Here is a 17,703-nt window from a genome sequence, read left to right as displayed (position 1 = left end):
CTGTCATGTGATTTCCTGTCATATGTACACATACACATGGTTATTTGCTTGATGTTTGGGTTGAGGCGGTCCTGCTTTGTGCTGAAGGCCAACATACCCTACGAGCGGTCCAGATAGATTGTAGGCCCGTATGGCGGTCCAGTCATACCGAAGGCTCGGATAGATCCAGATAGACTGAAGGCCCGCTGCGGGCGGTCCAGTCATACTGTAGACTCAGAGAGTGGACCAGGTGAACTGAAGGCCTGGTGAGGGAGGACCAGTCACGCTGCAGACTTGAGAGGCATGGTTGTTATGTATTGTGATACAATATGTTATGATTATGGTTGTATGTGGTTGGTGTTTTGGGGGTAACTCACTAAGATTTCGGGCTTACAGTTTAGTGTATTGTTTCAGGTACTTCAGGAGATTGTGGCAAGGCGAAGGCGTGATCGTACCGCTGCTCATGTTTTATGATTCATGTGATATGGTTCTGGGGGATACTCTGATGTTTAAACTAATTTGAAAATAAGATGTATGAACTTAATGGTTTTTGAATGAAATAAAATGTTTTAAATTTGCTCAAATTTTTGGTCGTTACAATAGCATTGTATTTTCCAAATTGCATATAATACATACATACATGTACATACAGATACACATATTACATATACATACAAATACACTTTACATTATAGCATTGTATTATCGAAATATCATACAAATACACAAATATTTTTTTTTACATTATAGCATTGTACTTATACATACATAAACATATGTACTTATACATAATACACATCTATATATAAAAATCAACATCTTAAAATACACTTATAAGTACATTACAATCACAAATGACAAACGTATATACATATATAAAAATATACACTTATAAATACAAATACTAATACACATATATAAAATAAATAATTTTTCTGTTTTCACAATAAATACGTGCATTTATACATATATTATACACACTTACAAAAACACATACAAATACATACATACATACACATAGTACAAATACACAAAAACATATGTTATAAAGGAACCAAGTTGTGTAATCTGGCGGAAAAGGGTGGTGGTGACGGTATTCTGGTTGCTTTCCGGCCAAATTCCGGCACAAAACAAGAAAAAACCAGCTAGATGTTGCAATAATCTACAGGCTGCAACAATCCAACTCTTAAGTCGGTGGGAGAAGAAAATAAAACTGAAATCGATGGAGAAGGTGGCGAAAACCCACCTGTGGTCACCACCGATTCTACTTCATCATCGCTGGTATTATGATTCCTCGTCGTCGGGGATATGAACCGTCGACGGAATTAACGGAATTGGAGTAAGAGTCGACGAAATTGACGGATTGTGTTAGTATTCGCTGGTGGAATAGTCAGAGAAAAACGAACGAAGAATACGAAAGGAAATCAACTTTGTGTTGTGTAATAGAGAAATGAAATTGATGGGTATTAGTGGCAACAAAGACGTATCAGCGGCGAGAGATACAAATTAGCGGCAACGAGTTTTAGAGGTAATTTGTCGCGGTCTTTTTTCGAGTATCAGCGGTGACAGTCATCACCGCAAAAGGCGTCGTCGCTGTTGCTATGTACGACGTCTATTATGAGTTGTTGGATTAGGAACAAATCAATGTCTGGGGTTTATTACTGGGTTTTGACAGGGTTTATCACCATTAGCGGTGACAGACCCTCCTTTAGCGGTGGCAAACCCCATTTAGCGAAGACATACCATTAGCGGTGGCAAACCCCATTTAGCGAAGACATACCATTAGCGGTGACAAACGCTCTTTAGTGGCGACATACAACGCGAAAGTCGTATGCGCCGCTAAAGGCATCGTCGCTAATGGTGATTATTCTTGTAGTGAATAGATTTAATAGGATCGAAAATGAAATGTAGTTACGTATTCGGCTTAAAGAAAAACTCTAGTGGCTCTAAATGAACCAACAATGGACAATATTGCTACATATAAGTTTAGCTCATTCTTGGATGATTCAATCTCCAAACATCAGTCACACAACTTCGTCTTTCTACTCTCCAACTTGACGAATGTACCAATTACCAAACAACCCCGTTGACCATCCTTATCTTTCCTATGTTTGTGCTCTTTAAATATTCATCGATCAATTAATGACTTTTCATTATAATGTATATAAATAATTATAAGTCTACAGACCAAGTCAACCATAGGAATTCGCTGTCACACGAACCTGCATTATATGGTTTGTGTGTGTGATCAGTTTTTCTTGCCACTCGGAAATCTCCATTTTACTTTCAGAGATGGGCTCAAGAATCCGACAGTTACTTATAATCTTTTTCATTCAAATTTGGATAACCACAGCCCAGAATCGAGATGGTAATTATTTCATTAAATTTGTTTCCATTCTAGTTTACTTGAGGCAAGTCAAACCAGGGTCCTAGCTTGGGTTTGTGAAGTTTTATGGTGTTTAATTTGTCGTTTTTGTGATGGAATAGGTGCTGCCCTACAGGCTCTCAAGGAAGCTTGGAAGAACACCGTACCACCGAGCTGGAATGTGGGCTCAGACCCATGTCGCGATGGTTGGGAAGGCATCATGTGCACCAATTCACGTGTCACTTCCATGTAAGTCCTTCGGTCTTCGGCCTTCGGACTTCTAGGGCTATTTCCACAGGGACTACTTTGACTTTCATGTGATTGTTGTAACAAGTTTTCCCGTTTTTCATCATTAAATTCAATGAACTTTTCAGATATTTGACAAGCATGCAGTTAACTGGTGGGCTCCCGGGAGACATAGGGCAGCTGGTCGAATTGCAATACCTGTAAGTTCCTGCGTTTGATTGTCGTTTAATTTTGAGCTTGTTAGCAAATCTTTTACTATTGTTTCTCTTGGTAGAGCTCTATCTTACAACCCAGGTTTGACCGGATCACTCACTCCAGCAATCGGAAATTTGGGGAAATTAACAAACCTGTAAGTAATCATATGTTCCTTCACCCTTACAAAATTACGTATTAGCAATGGGATCCCTGCTAGTTCGTTAAAACCTAAATGTCGGATCTTTGTTTCAGAGTTCTCGTAGGTTGCAGCTTCAGTGGACCAATTCCTGACACCATTGGAAATCTTCCACGACTTATCATTTTGTAAGAAAGTTTCTTGCATACATAATACATTACTAATTACTACGTAGTACCTATTAGTAATTCACTATTTGTGTAAAAAGAAATTGTTAAATTCGGCAATTGGGATTAAATTACATGGCGTGAATATTTGAATATTTGAATTATTCCAAAAACTGAATTATTATAATGGATTGCAATTGGTTTTGGTTATACAAGAACCAATAGTCTATACAAACCAAAGAACAATTATTTTTATTTTATTTTAATTTATATATTTTATATTTATCGTTAGTTATTTATTACTTTATTAGCATTGACTTTTGAATCAAATTAATGTAAAATTTTTTTTACAAGTGCTTTTATTTCTTTTATTTGAGTTATTTAAACACACTCACAATCATTGATCTCATATCTCTGACTTTTTTTTATTTTATTTGCCACTTTAATCTTTTTTTCATTATAATCTTATTTGTTATTGCTTTTATTATTTAAAAATTAACTAGTTTACCTACGTTAATCTGCATTAACCATTATGAATTTAATATTTCATATTGGAGATTGAAAAACACATTAATTAGTTGACAAGTAATAAAGCGTTGAGAATTAAAATAATTAGGGGAGTAAAATGGAACATTATGAAAGAAATGTGGTCAATTGTATATAAAATAAAAATAAAAAAAAAATTAGAAGAATAAAAATAATTGATATAATTGACACGAAAAGCCTTTATCCAATGATAAAAGTTTTTTATAGATATGTTATTAATAATTGACCTCAGACATGCTAGGAAGACATTAGGGATGTCAACGGGACCAAACGGGAGCGGAAATGGTTGCCCCCGCCCCCGCCCCCACTCCCGAAATCCCTTGTTGCCCCTGCTCCCGGTCCCGCCCCCGGATCCCCCGCTTACACAGCCCCCGGTCCCGCCTCCGGTCCCGCCCCCGTTCCCCCGGTACTCCCGGTTTATAGGCTTAAAAATGGATTTTTTTTGCTAAAAATTGCTTTGTTTTTGGCTAAAAATAGTTTTTTTAATAACTTTTGTATATAAACAAACATGTAAGCCATTGATAAATCAAGAATTGATCAAACATAAAACATCACTAAAGTTATAAACACACACACACATATATATATATATATATATATATATATATATATATATATATATATATATATATATATATATATATATATATATATATATATAAATATAAACGGGGCCCCCGCGGGAGTACGGGACGGAAATACTCACTCCCGCCCCCGGTCCCGAAAATAAACGGGAGTTAATATCGCCCCCGCCCCCGCTCCCGCTTCTGAATTTTTTTAAAAATTAGTCCCGTACAGTATCGGGGTCCCACGGGAACGGGGTCCCACGGGGGGTTTTGACATCCCTAGAAGACATCAAATAAATAATATGTGAATTTAAACGGGACAACCAAGCATTGCTAATGTTAAATTATGAACTTTTATGTAATGTCAAAGACTCCTAATAAACTAACTGTTAAAACCGATCAAACTGATCTTATTTGTTATTGCATTTTTTTAAAATTAATTAATTTACGTACGTTAACCTGCATTAACCATTATGAATTTAATATTTCATATTGGAGACTAAAAAACAAATTAATTAGTCGACAAGTAATAAAGCTTTGAGAATTAAAATAATTAGGGGAGTAAAATGGAACATTATCAAACAAATGTCATCAATTGTATAAAACATAAAACTCAATAAAATTAGACGAATAAAAACGATTGATATAATTGACCCGAAAAGCTTTTATCCAATGATAAAAGTTTTTTATAGATATGTTATTAATAAATGACCTCAGACATGCTAGGAAGACATCAAATAAATAATATCTGAATTTAAACTTGACAAACCAAGCTTGCTAATGTTAAAGTTATACAATTTTATGGAATGTCAAAGACTCCAAATAAACTAACTGTGAAAACCGATGAAACCGAATTATTATTTTGTTGGTTCAAATCAAGTTTTAATTTATTTCAGCCTTATATGTATCAATGTTTTGAAAAACAAAACAATTTAGATTCACTTAATCAAATCCGATTAAACCTATACATTCAAATGAGCACCCGAATTAGTTGGCTGCTTTTAACAAAAACCGAATCTATAGCTAAAACTTAGCTACAGATTTTACATTGTACACCTAGGCCTATATCTTTGACTAAATGATTTTTGCTTATAGGTCTCTGAACTCAAACCGCTTCACCGGATCAATTCCAGCTTCCATTGGTAATCTTAAGAATCTTTATTGGTTAGATCTCACTGATAACCAGCTCACCGGGAATATACCAGTTTCTGATGGAATAAAGCCTGGTCTTGATATGTTGACTCATGCGAAACACTTGTACGTCTGTGTCTATATCCTTTCTGAGCTTAAATCCTCTCTTAAGATGAAATTGTATGCCTGATTTTCTAGTGTATATTGACCCTGTTAGCTTATTGTTTTTACTGTTTTCAGTCACCTAGGAGACAACCAGCTTTCTGGCAATATCCCACCTCAGATCTTCCACTCGAATATGAGTTTGCTTCATCTGTACGTTTTGATCAAATGAAAGATTAACACAAAAAGCATACACTCTAGACAACTTAACTTACTTGAGATTTTTATTACTTGACCAGGTTACTTGAAAACAACAAGTTTACGGGTCCTATCCCTTCCACACTCGGACTGGTTAGGTCACTGGAAGTTGTGTGAGTATCTCTGTATACCCATCTTTATAAGCTGCTTCATAATGGTTTTTGTCAACTACCTAGCAGACTACTATGCACTTGTGCATATTGTGAGATAAACTTTGTAATCATTCTTTTTAACAAGAAATGTGTTTTTTGAATCAGACGACTTGATAGGAACGCTTTGACTGGTGATGTCCCATCAAACATCAACAACCTTATCAACGTGACTGAGATGTAAATTCAAAAACTTTAGATACTTAGTTCACTGTTATTTAATTTGGATGTATGATTGTGGATACATTTGTTTCCTAGGTTCCTATCATACAATAAACTGTCCGGTCTGGTGCCCAACCTTACTGGCATGAACGTCCTCAACTATCTGTAAGTACCAAGGAATCACTGTATGATCAGTTTGATTATCCCTTAAAAATAAAAATAAAAATAAAAATATAACTCTCATGTGATCTCATATGTGCAGGGATTTAAGCAACAACAAGTTTGGCCCATCGGATATTCCTTCATGGTTTTCAACTCTAAAGTCTTTGACAACACTGTAAGCAAAGTTTTTCGAATAATTTGGCCCGAAATCGAGCCAGGGAAGTGTAGTAAACTTTGTTATGCTGAATGGGTAATTATTTTTTTTGGCTTTTGTTATGATAGGAAGATGCAAAATACAAACCTTAGAGGACAACTGCCTGCTGCATTGTTCGAGATTCCTCAGTTACAAAATGTGTAAGTTCATATACATTGGTATGATTGCATTATACTATGACTAGCCTGGACTACACTTATAAAGCCATCTTCAAAGATAAACTGAGGAGGGCATTTACGTGTTTTGTACCTATCCAATTTTTTTGTCTCAATGATATCAATCTGTCCACGTTTTATTGTCTCGTTGATATCAATCTTTTGGTCCAATGCACCACAAATGGCACCATAAATACAGTCCTCAAACGAACTCAACAAGCTTTCTCAAACTATTTTGATGTTGATGATGAACAAAGCATATACTTCTTTTGCACATGTTCCAAATTTTTTGGGGGAACAAAAAATTTCAATTTTTGTCCCTCTATATCATTCTCAGTCTTAGTCAAATACACGCTAAATGCACTGTAAGGTGTGTTGTTATGTTGTGTCCTCTTAAACCTAATAACTTGCAATGGTTCTTTGGCAGTGATCTAAGTGACAACCAAGTAAATGGCACCTTGAATATTGGCTTAAACCCAAGCTCACAACTTCAACGTGTTGATCTGCGGACAAACAATATTGCCGACTTCACCCAACGACTTCAATATACAATTGGTTTAATGTATGTTTTCAAATATTCTCCACTCATATAAGGCATTTCTTATTTCTAGTTGAAATGGACTAGAAGTTTTGAGTTTAAATCCGGCATCAGGTATAGCCGAGATCAATGGGTACATTAAGGCTTTGCTTACAGAATAGGACAAGATTGGACAGGCTTTCTAGGGCTAATTTAGATGACGATGATGAGGAAGACATTTATGTCTTTTGCACAGACGAAAGATAGAGCTCGAGTCCCTATCCCACTCTATTCCACCTTTTGGGTGGGATGAAAATTTTCATTTAGAGAGCAAGTCTCTATCCCACCTCGATCCACATTTTCAGTGAAATGAAAAAAAATTCAATTATGTCCCATTAACATCGGTACATGTCCATGCCTAGATGCGATACACATTTCTTGTGCTGCATAACAACCGGGATAAAGAGCATGGATCTCTCACTTATTTGTGATTTATTTTCTTTATTCTCGGTTTATATGTTTAAAGTATGTTTATTTACATATACAGACTCGTTGATAATCCAATATGTATGGAGTCGGGGGTGACAGATAAATTTTGCTCTCTTCCAAGCAACACTACCACATCATACTCAACACTACCAAACAACTGTATTCCCACCCCTTGTGGTTCAGGCCAAGTTTCAAGTCCCAACTGTAAATGTGCATTTCCATACACAGGCTCATTTATCTTCAAGGCTCCTTCGTTCTCTTCGCTCGGAAATACCACGATCTATGAATCCCTTCGTCTTTCATTAATGACATTCTTTCAAAAAACACAAATGCCAGTCGACGCAGTTTCGTTAATGAATCCTTATAGGAATTTGGATGATTACCTTGTGTTAAATCTTGAAGTTTTCCCATCTGGCGAACTGAGTTTCAATAGGACCGGGATTCTTTGGCTCGGCTTTGTTCTTAGCAATCAAACTTTCAAGCCTTCAAAAGATTTTAACACCTACGTTTTCATTGCTCAAGACTACGATAACTTCTTGTCAGGTAAATGCAAGAATACCAACATACATTCATTTATTTGTATATTACAATATTATACTTTCATTTCCTTCCATTACAATGTCGTACTTACAATTTTATTGTTTATTACGACACTCTACTTTGATAACTATACCCAATAATAGCATATAATGCTTCCAACTTTTTTCTTATTGGAACATTATACTATGAAAAATCTACCCAATTAGAGTTAGTGAAAATTAATCTGTATTTAGATGATATTGCTATAACTGGGTAGGTTTTTTAAAATCCAATTCCGTAATACAAATAAATGAAAGTATGATGCTATAATAAATAAATACATGAAAGTATGTTGCAATTTATTGCATTTAACCCTTTACATTATCAATCCTCTATTCATGTTTTTATGAACAGAAGTACAAGTCACGGAAGGAACAACACACAAATCATCGAACACCAGAGTCATAGTAGGATCTGCAATCGCTGGTTGTGTGTTTGTGGTATTACTGGTGGTTGCTGGAGTGTACGCTTTTCGTCAGAAAGGGAGAGCAGAAAGAGCCACCCAACAAAGTCGTCCTTTTGGTAAATATGCTCATAATCCTTTAGGTTACTTTTGATTACAAAGATGACGAGGGTATTTATGACTTTTTCACAAATAGAGGGAGTTAGTGTCGTAGGACAAAAAATTATAATATTCTCTTATCTAACCGAGTCCGGTATAATTAACATATGCTTAAACTTAAATATAAAATTGGGATCTAATCAATTTAGCACAATACTTACAGCACTTTGGGATCCAGCTAGTGGAAGTGGTGGTGTTCCACAGTTGAAAGGAGCCAAATCTTTCACCTTTGAAGAACTTAAGAAGTACACAAGAAATTTTTCTGAGACTAATAACATCGGAGCTGGTGGATATGGGATGGTTAGTTGTGTGTTGTTCATAGTTTCGACCAAATTTCAAATGTTCAACAGTGTTTGAATATTGTGTAGGTATACAAAGGAACTCTTCCAAATGGACAACTAATTGCCATCAAAAGGGCCCAACAAGGATCAACTCAAGGTGGGCTCGAGTTTAAAACTGAGATCGAGCTTCTTTCAAGAGTTCATCACAAGAATGTTGTGGCTCTTATTGGTTTTTGCTTCGATCAGGGTGAACAAATGTTGGTTTATGAGTATATTGTGAACGGTACCCTCAAAGACAGTCTTTCGGGTAAGAATAAAATAATAGTTGCATTTCATTTGGTGTGGTTAGTACTCCAACTAAAGTCAATGGGACAAGCATTTCATTTTTTTCGTCTTATTCACCCAAAAAACGTGGGACAAGGACTCACTCTCAATCTCTTTTCTTTACAAAAGACAAAGATGTCCTCCACGATGAAAATGAGTTATAAAGTTTGTCCGTTCCCATTAGTAAATAACCAAGATTAGCATACAATGATATGTGTAGGGAGATCAGGGATTAGGTTGGATTGGATGCGAAGGCTAAAAATAGCACTAGGCGCAGCAAGAGGGTTGCAATATTTACATGATCTTGCTGATCCACCCATCATACATAGAGATGTCAAAACGAATAATATCTTATTAGACGAACGATTAGTCGCAAAAGTTGCCGATTTTGGCCTTTCGAAGCCATTGAGTGATGCTAATAGGACTCATATTACCACTCAAGTCAAAGGGACCATGGTTGGTAACACTTCTCCTTGTCTTTGTTGTTTCGTTTCGGTCTTATTTGTTACACAAGACATTACATAACTTTCATTTCATTTGGCATGAACTAGAATAATGTCAAAATGGAACAAAAATTGCAATTTTTTTTCTATAACTTGCTCTCGATTTTTCATTCATTGTCGTTCAGACAAATGACATGAATGTCCTCCTCGTCCTTATTACTAAACACAACCCTATAAAGTTGGTCAAATAAGAATTTTAAATTGTGATGTATTTCCAATTGGCCATATTGATGGATGTAGGGGTACATGGATCCAGAGTACTACATGACACAACAATTAACAGAAAAAAGTGATGTTTATAGCTTTGGAGTAGTTATGTTGGAATTGATAACAGCAAGAAACCCAATCGAGAAAGGAAAGTACATTGTGAGAGAAGTGAAACAATCAATGAACAAAAGTAAAGAATTGTATGGCCTGCACGAGGTCCTTGACCCGACCATTGGTTTAAGTAGCCAACTCAAAGGTTTAGAGAGGTTTGTGGATGTGTCATTAAGATGTGTTGAAGAGACTGGAAATCAACGACCACCAATGAGTCAAGTTGTAAAAGAACTTGAGAGAATCATGGAGTTGGTGGGACTTAACCCAGGCACTGAATCATCATCCTCAACTTCAGCAAGTTATGAAGTATCTGGTACAGATTACAACCATCCTTATAGTAATGACAGTCTTTATGCTTATAGCGGAGGTTTTTTGCCCGCAAAGTTGCTGCAACCCAAGTAGGATCCTTGGTTCGCTGTGTAACGTTGTCTATATTTTTATTTGTATCTATATTGATATTTTCATCTCCATTTATATACATATATGTGTATGTTATCCGTATAAGAGAGACGATATATGATGTTAGTAGTATAAAAACAATAAAACAAATGCATACCCTTTTTCTGTGTATTTTAAACTCAATATAGTGTTTCTTTATCTTAGGTATGTATATGTTTTCCTATTATGTGTTGTAGATACTCTTTTAAGTTGGTGAAATCAACAAGCGTGTTGTGCCCCATCATCATCAACCTATTTCTTCAGTACACATCATCTTTAACTGTTCTTGATGTTATGAACCCAATACTCTTAAATGTAATAACAAAAGAAATCACTCAAGGTAATATTGAAAACTTAATAGAAATCAGTGGTTGCGAAACAGACATAAGGTAAACCAAACAAATTTGAGAATGCTAGCTTCTCCCAAAAAGATACCAGACAACAAATTTCATGCCCATTCTCTCCCCACTAACATTGTCTAAATAATTCTCACGTTACCAACATTTCTAGACTGAATTTACCAAGCTACACCTTTCTCTTACGTACATTATTTAGCCAATGATGTATTATTACCTTTTTGCACCTTCCTAGAATAAGTGAATCTAATTGTGTTGAACATTAATTATTCATGTAAAGTTTCGCATTTCACCCAAATCAAAAAGAAAAATCGGGTTTCTACTAAAATTTTGAATCGCAAAATGATATAAAAATCCAAATGAATCCTCAATTATGGATATGTAGTTGATGATGGGTTTTGGTCATAAGACATCCTATGTGCTCATACAAACCCTAATGCTTGGATCTAGGTTTCTCTATTGTACATGCAAGTTATCCAAGACTATAAACCCTAATTCTAGCATACAAGTAATCATATTAACATGAGAATAGGTTTATAATATTACCTTGATTGTTATGTAGCGATAACAATCCCAAATCTCCTTTGTATTGACTTTGGAAGGCTTAGAGTCACAAGTGTCACTCCTCTAATGGCTTACAAACACCATAAGCAAGAGGATGAAGAGGAGAGAGGATGGAGGATGCCCAAAACGTGTTCTAACCCTAGAAAAGAAGTTCCCCCACATTTTTTAGCCTTAAGGGTTCTATTTATAGTGAGGCTATTAGGGTTATCTAACAAGGAAACCCTAATTTGGTTGCTTAAGCCCTAAGCAACCCATAGACTCCTTTAATCAAGCCCTTGGACGATTTCCTTATGGGCTTCCCATAAGAATTCGTTCACCTCTTGATTTAAGACAATCCATGGCCCAAATTGCAATTATCTTATAATTACAATTCCAGTCCCTTAAGTTTAATTAATCTCTTTTAGTCACAAAACTAATTACCAATTAATTATTGACTAATATTAATTAAACAATATGATTTCTCCTTTAATATATTATTCCCATAATATATTAATAAATCATATTTAATCTTTTCTCTCCATAATTCATCCTATCAAGTTGCTTTGGTGAAGGCAACCCAAAAGGACCATGCACCATCAGGTCAAGTACATACCGAAATAGTTATGGACTTAGACACTAATCCAACAGTCTCCCACTTGGATAAGTCTAATAACTATTCTGCGTATGACTTCAGATCCTGATCTGCAATCGTAGCTTTCCAAAGCCGCTGTCAACTCTGATCCTATCAGATACGTGTGTCCTTAGATAAGGGATCATATATTCCTCCATTCTAGATATCATATGAGATATGATTTCAAATCATTCTCTTTGTACTATATCTCGATTTCCGATTTATGACGACTGACTAATTGAACAAATCAAATTAGCCCTAGCCCGGCCGAGCATTTACGTTTGTCATCACTAAATCATCGAGGGGCCCAAAGATATCGCTTTTATCCTACCTTGGATAAAAGGAACGGATAAACTTTGATACAATGCTTTCTTGCACTTACTCACCGAATCACACACAACAATATGTTTTATAACACCAAGTTACTAGTGCGTTTACATATTATCAATGTGCATCCGATTTGCAAGATACAACTCACACATCTTGGTTTCAAGAATATAAGATGTTATCATCTCACCAATCACTCGTGATACAATTCATGGAGTGATCCAAGTGAGCGTGGGTTTAATCCAATGCTCAAATCATATTCATAAGCACTCATGAACGTTGCAGCAAACATTTGCTTATGTCTAATACTCTTTTAGACAATCCACACACCAATTCACGATAGTCGTTATTCATATCTACTTCCAACATATGAACGACTGTGGCCCGTTTGAATAATTTGATTATTCTTAATAAACTCAATTATTCTAGAAGTCAAAACATGCAAATGTGAAACACATGAATAATACTAATCCCATATGGCCTCAAACCTTTGAGCATAAATAAAACACCTTTTATTTATCACCATATCGATTACTCATTATTTTTTGTTTCGGGTAATCAAATTTTTACTTGAATTATTACACTTGTCCCATGCTCTTAGCATGCACACAATGTTTACCTATGGTTCTTACTTTTGTGAAATAGATCAAATTGAACACATTTCCAACCATTCTCATTTCACAACTCCAAATCCTTTTTCATAAGTGTAAGAATATCAAATACTTGCCACTTATAGAATATGCTAGATTCTAACACTTTATGCAATGATCCTTTTGTAATGTTACTGCACCAACGTCACAAAGACTATTACCAATGATATTACAAAGTTCTCTATCGGAGATTGTTACAAGACAATTCCTTAGATACGATGTCTCTCACTCAAAGTACATTATTTGAACATCCTTTTGCATAAAAGTTTCTAATCTAGACATAGATTTTCAATATTCAATTCCCAATATGGACACACTTCCATGTTTTCCATATGACAACTCATTCTTAATAGAATCTTATCTATTCGTAATGATGTCGATATGGTCCATTCAATATGGAAACATTTCCATATTTTCCATATGACAACTTATTCTTAATAGAATCTTTTCTATTCATAATAATGTCGATATGGTCCATCCAATACCATGCTTCCAACTACTCACAAGCGACCAATCCTCGTCGAACTTTGGATTGTCCTTTGATAGTTGTTTAATTATTTTAGTCAAAACCGATTCTAGTCCCTTTTACCTCTAAATGCGCTAGACATTTGGAAAATTTTAGAATGGTCAAATATTAAAGCATCTGCAATCGATCCTATGTCCGAAGCGTATGGGACACGACGCACGATGTTTTATTTCCTATGTTCTCAAAATTCGAATTGTGAAGAGGAATGTCGTAATCATAATCGAAATTTTAAGAACACACTATGTACCTTTGACTAAATTTATTAACATTTCTCAACCTAATCCTTTAGATTTGAAATGAAGCATAATATTCTCTCCCTTAATTATAACAAAACAACTTTATAACCCTTACTACTTTGCAAGGTATAACTCTTGTTTTCAATAATTAATATTGCCAACTTGCAATACGTGCCTTAATAATCATACAATCATAACATTTATGCTCCCACTATCATGATGATTATTATAAAACATAACACTTATGCTCCCACTAGCTTCGACATGTATTCATAAACATCTTAACTTTCAGAAAAACAATGTTTATTGAATTTCTTGAGTTCATGTTTCTAATACTTAGTGATTTGATAATCTTTTATCAAGGTTTCTTGAACTTATACACCTTTGCCTTCGATAGTTCATATGTGTGTCTAAACAATTAAGACTAATTGCCAAACCTCACAATTCAAATTATGGAAAGGGATACCGTAACCATAATCGAATTCGAGAATGCAATTTTACAATCACTATCTTCTTAAACCTTTCTTAGTGAAAGCATTTCCTCACAATCATTTTTATGAAGGAGGAAATCTTATGACACTTAGATTTGAGCGGTTTATGTGTTCCTATCCATGTGAATTTGTTGAAACTAAGGTTTACGACAAATTCAAACTCATATGGACCGATCTTTCTTAATCTTAATTTCTTGCCTTATGGTAGCACAGCTGCCCACCATGTCTTCCAAGCAGTTAAGCAGCTCACCCTTTCCTATCAATGTACCTTTCAGATTAAGGTGCTTTGCCTTTTATGCGTTCAAAATGAGAACTCATAGAACTCACATGCATAATTAACTCAATTGGAACAGCATAGAAACAAAATAATGTCAACACGATAGGTTGTAAACCTCAACTCGTGTGCTAGTGATGATCGATAAGGTTTATTTGATTTGTTCTTGAAACCTTTCAAGACCATTAAGGCTCCCACTTACTCCTTGTCATATAAGATTCTCTTGTCAAAACATTTCTTGACAAACAAATATTCAAGAGTTAGTGTAGCTTTTATCAAACTCTTCATAAATTGGTCCTAGTTGGTCTTTGTCTTATCCAAGACATCACAACTTTCCACATTTGATGAATGTTATAAACCTTTTAATACTTGTCACTCATTGTCACAATCTTAACTCTAAGACTTGTTTTGGAACGAAGTATGATTGACTTCTTCATTTAACCATTTCTTCAATTCTTGATTCCTCTTCTTAGACATACAATTGTACTAAGACTCATTTAGAGGATCAATTGAGATGTGGTTCTTAATCATTAAGACCTATCATAAAGCATAAAAGGTACTCTCCCTTCTTCTTAGAATGGAGAAACTTTTATCTTTCTGCCTACTTGATTCTTCTTATTCGTTCTGCTATTGATCTAAACCCTTTAATCAATTTAGAATTACACTTAATCTTGTAAGTATAATCATATTTACTAAACCTTTAGTAAATCATGATGAATATCTTTGTTACTCTTATGGTGGACTTGATCAACACGCAACTTTGTGTATTCGATCTTCAAGTCCTTCACTTGACACTTTGTCAATGAAATAGTCTAATTTCCAAATATGAAATTTCTCATTCATCGTGCAACCAAGTTGCATGATTCCAAGTTTCTGTCCAATTGAAACTTGGGCGATGAGAAACTCTCCCTATTTGGTAAATTCTCGACTTTCCATAAATAACATAATAAGAACCAAATCCATTATTGCTAATAATAGAAACATCCAAACATCAATTTTTCATATACGCCATTGCAAGGATAAATAAATAATATAAAATCAAAATTTATTTTATTGCGGAAAATTTTGTCCTTACAATGCAATTCATTGAAAAACTATGTTAATACATCTTTCTTAGCAATCTAATTCTAACTCTAAGTAGTAGCTCAAGAATCTAATCTTTGAGAAATGCGATTGAAATCCATTCCTTCTCGGTTAGATTTTGCTCACTTCTTCCCTTAAGCTTCCTTTCTCTTCTTCGATCTTACAAAACATCAATTGTAATCTTATCACATTATGTATTAAGAATCTAGAATAGAAGCTTAAAAGAGTTAGTTAATGGATTTTACCTATATTAGAGCCATACGTTTCGACTCTCCCATCTCTTAGATCTTTTAGGTAAATAGGGCAACTTCGTCTCCAATGCCCCTTCTCTTGGCAATAAAAGCAAATTGACTCTTTTGGAACAGAACATGGAACTACTTCAAACATTGCCTTTCTCTTATGATCAAACTTTTCGATCATAGCACGTCTTTCGTTGCCATTCTCTTTATCCATAGAGGTCTTGAAGGCAGATTCACCAATCAACTTTGCTTTTCTTTTGCGCCAAACCATTGCTGATTCAGCAGCAACAAGCATATAGGTGAGATCTATAAGGTTCACGTCGTAGTTCATCATATAGTACTCTCTTACGAACTCACTATATGAGTTAGGAAGTGACTGAAGAACCCAATCAACAGCTATTTCCTCACAGACAACGGATCCCAACATTATTAACCTATCAATGTGTGACTTCATCCCTAGGACGTGTGCACACACCGTCTTTCCTTCTTTATGTTTACTTGCCAAAAGGGCTTGAGTGATCTTGAACTTTTCAAGCCTTTGAACTTGTGGGTTAGGGAGAATAATTTGAGGAGGAGGAGGAAGTGAAGTATGATCTCTTGTTCCTCGGTCGAATCATGGAATATCATCTTCATGTGGAATGATTGTTCCACGGGATTTGGGGAAAACATAGTTGTCGAACTTTGACATCTACAATACGGGAGAAAACGAATTCAAGTTAGTTGATTGATTGAGTCCTTAATAAATCACCCAAATGAGATACTAAGGCTAGGACCCAACACAATATTCTACAACTTGGGAGAGGGATGTCGTAACCCAAATTGCAGAACATTTGAAGGTAAGTGAATGACGATTCACTAATTTCCACCATGAAAAACGAAAAAGAAATTTAAGTTTTAGATCTATGAAAACTCCTAGATCCTATGAGATTCATTGAACATTTCAATGGCATGTTTAAATCTCGATATGCCCCTCTTGTTTGTGACTGGGATGCCGAGGATCACAAAGCGGGTGTGAATAATCATGCAAACTTACATGGTGCCCTCACATGTTACAGTCACCTATTCGATGTGCCGCTCCACCGAACTATGACAAACATTGAGTCACCCTTTGCTACCTTTGCTTAGAACCATTTAGTGTGCCGGTAAACCACACACGCTCCACTAACGTCTTCGCAAGGGCACAAAGTGTAATTTCATGGAATTGCATCAATTCACTTTTGCCTAAGTAACTAAGATTGGGAATTTTATGAAAACATTTAGTTACTTTAATAATTCATTATACTTATAATGGAAGGTTTCGTTCTATCCTACCCGTTCGGCTAACGACCCTCCACTAGTCAAGAGTGCGGTGGGTAAGAGTGGATACCCATTCAATCGCCATTTTATAGGCAATTTCCTTAAACACCCTTATAGACCAGCTTCATGAATGAGGCCTATTAACAGTAAGACTGACTTTTACTCATACATATATATAATGTTAGACTTTTAATGTTATATATATAGTATAGGGTGCATTTTACACTTTTAAAATACTAGGTGCTTTAATTTAACAATTATACTTTTAATTCAATTAAATTGTTAACCTAAACTTTTATGGATTTATTAAACCTCTTTTAATTATACACCTTAATTCATTAATAAAACCATAAGGGAGTAATTTGAACTTTTCAAAACATTACTAGGGTTTTAGAATTTAACAGTCCTAATTAAACATTTAATCAACTTTTAAATTCCAAAACTTGAGGGCAAGTTTTGAAACATTTCAAAATATTTGGGTTTAGAATTTAAATATACATCAAAATT

The 17,703-nt window shown here is 35.1% G+C and overlaps 1 protein-coding gene across 1 annotated transcript; it reads left to right on the top strand.

Annotated features, from left to right (window-relative positions):
* Nucleotides 1-2,249: 2,249 nt before the first annotated feature.
* LOC145086852 (leucine-rich repeat receptor protein kinase HPCA1-like) lies at nt 2,250-10,782 on the top strand. The gene is made up of 19 exons (XM_079024691.1): nt 2,250-2,347; nt 2,467-2,593; nt 2,719-2,790; nt 2,865-2,939; nt 3,038-3,109; nt 5,296-5,457; nt 5,572-5,646; nt 5,733-5,804; nt 5,949-6,020; nt 6,099-6,167; nt 6,265-6,339; nt 6,447-6,518; nt 6,961-7,095; nt 7,598-8,082; nt 8,473-8,640; nt 8,844-8,980; nt 9,049-9,268; nt 9,506-9,741; nt 10,029-10,782. Exons 1-19 carry the CDS (start codon nt 2,272-2,274, stop codon nt 10,506-10,508), a joined length of 2,880 nt encoding a protein of 959 aa, XP_078880817.1. The 5' UTR covers nt 2,250-2,271; the 3' UTR covers nt 10,509-10,782.
* The last annotated feature ends 6,921 nt before the right edge of the window (nt 10,783-17,703 follow it).

This window comes from Lactuca serriola, chromosome 2 (genome assembly GCF_051521515.1).
Source record: "Lactuca serriola cultivar US96UC23 chromosome 2, Lser_US96UC23_V15, whole genome shotgun sequence".
Taxonomy (NCBI): Eukaryota; Viridiplantae; Streptophyta; class Magnoliopsida; order Asterales; family Asteraceae; genus Lactuca; species Lactuca serriola.
The sequence above is the reverse complement of the archived record's forward strand: the minus strand, read 5'-3'. Positions and strand labels throughout refer to the sequence as shown.

What these genes read in the sequence shown, in the direction of transcription:
- LOC145086852 (XM_079024691.1), top strand. Translation starts at nt 2,272, where the DNA reads ATGGGCTCAAGAATCCGACAGTTACTTATAATCTTTTTCATTCAAATT. An exon ending in ATGAACGTCCTCAACTATCT is followed by an intron (nt 6,168 to 6,264) that starts GTAAGTACCAAG and finishes TCATATGTGCAG; the next exon opens with GGATTTAAGCAACAACAAGT. An exon ending in CCAACAAAGTCGTCCTTTTG is followed by an intron (nt 8,641 to 8,843) that starts GTAAATATGCTC and finishes CAATACTTACAG; the next exon opens with CACTTTGGGATCCAGCTAGT.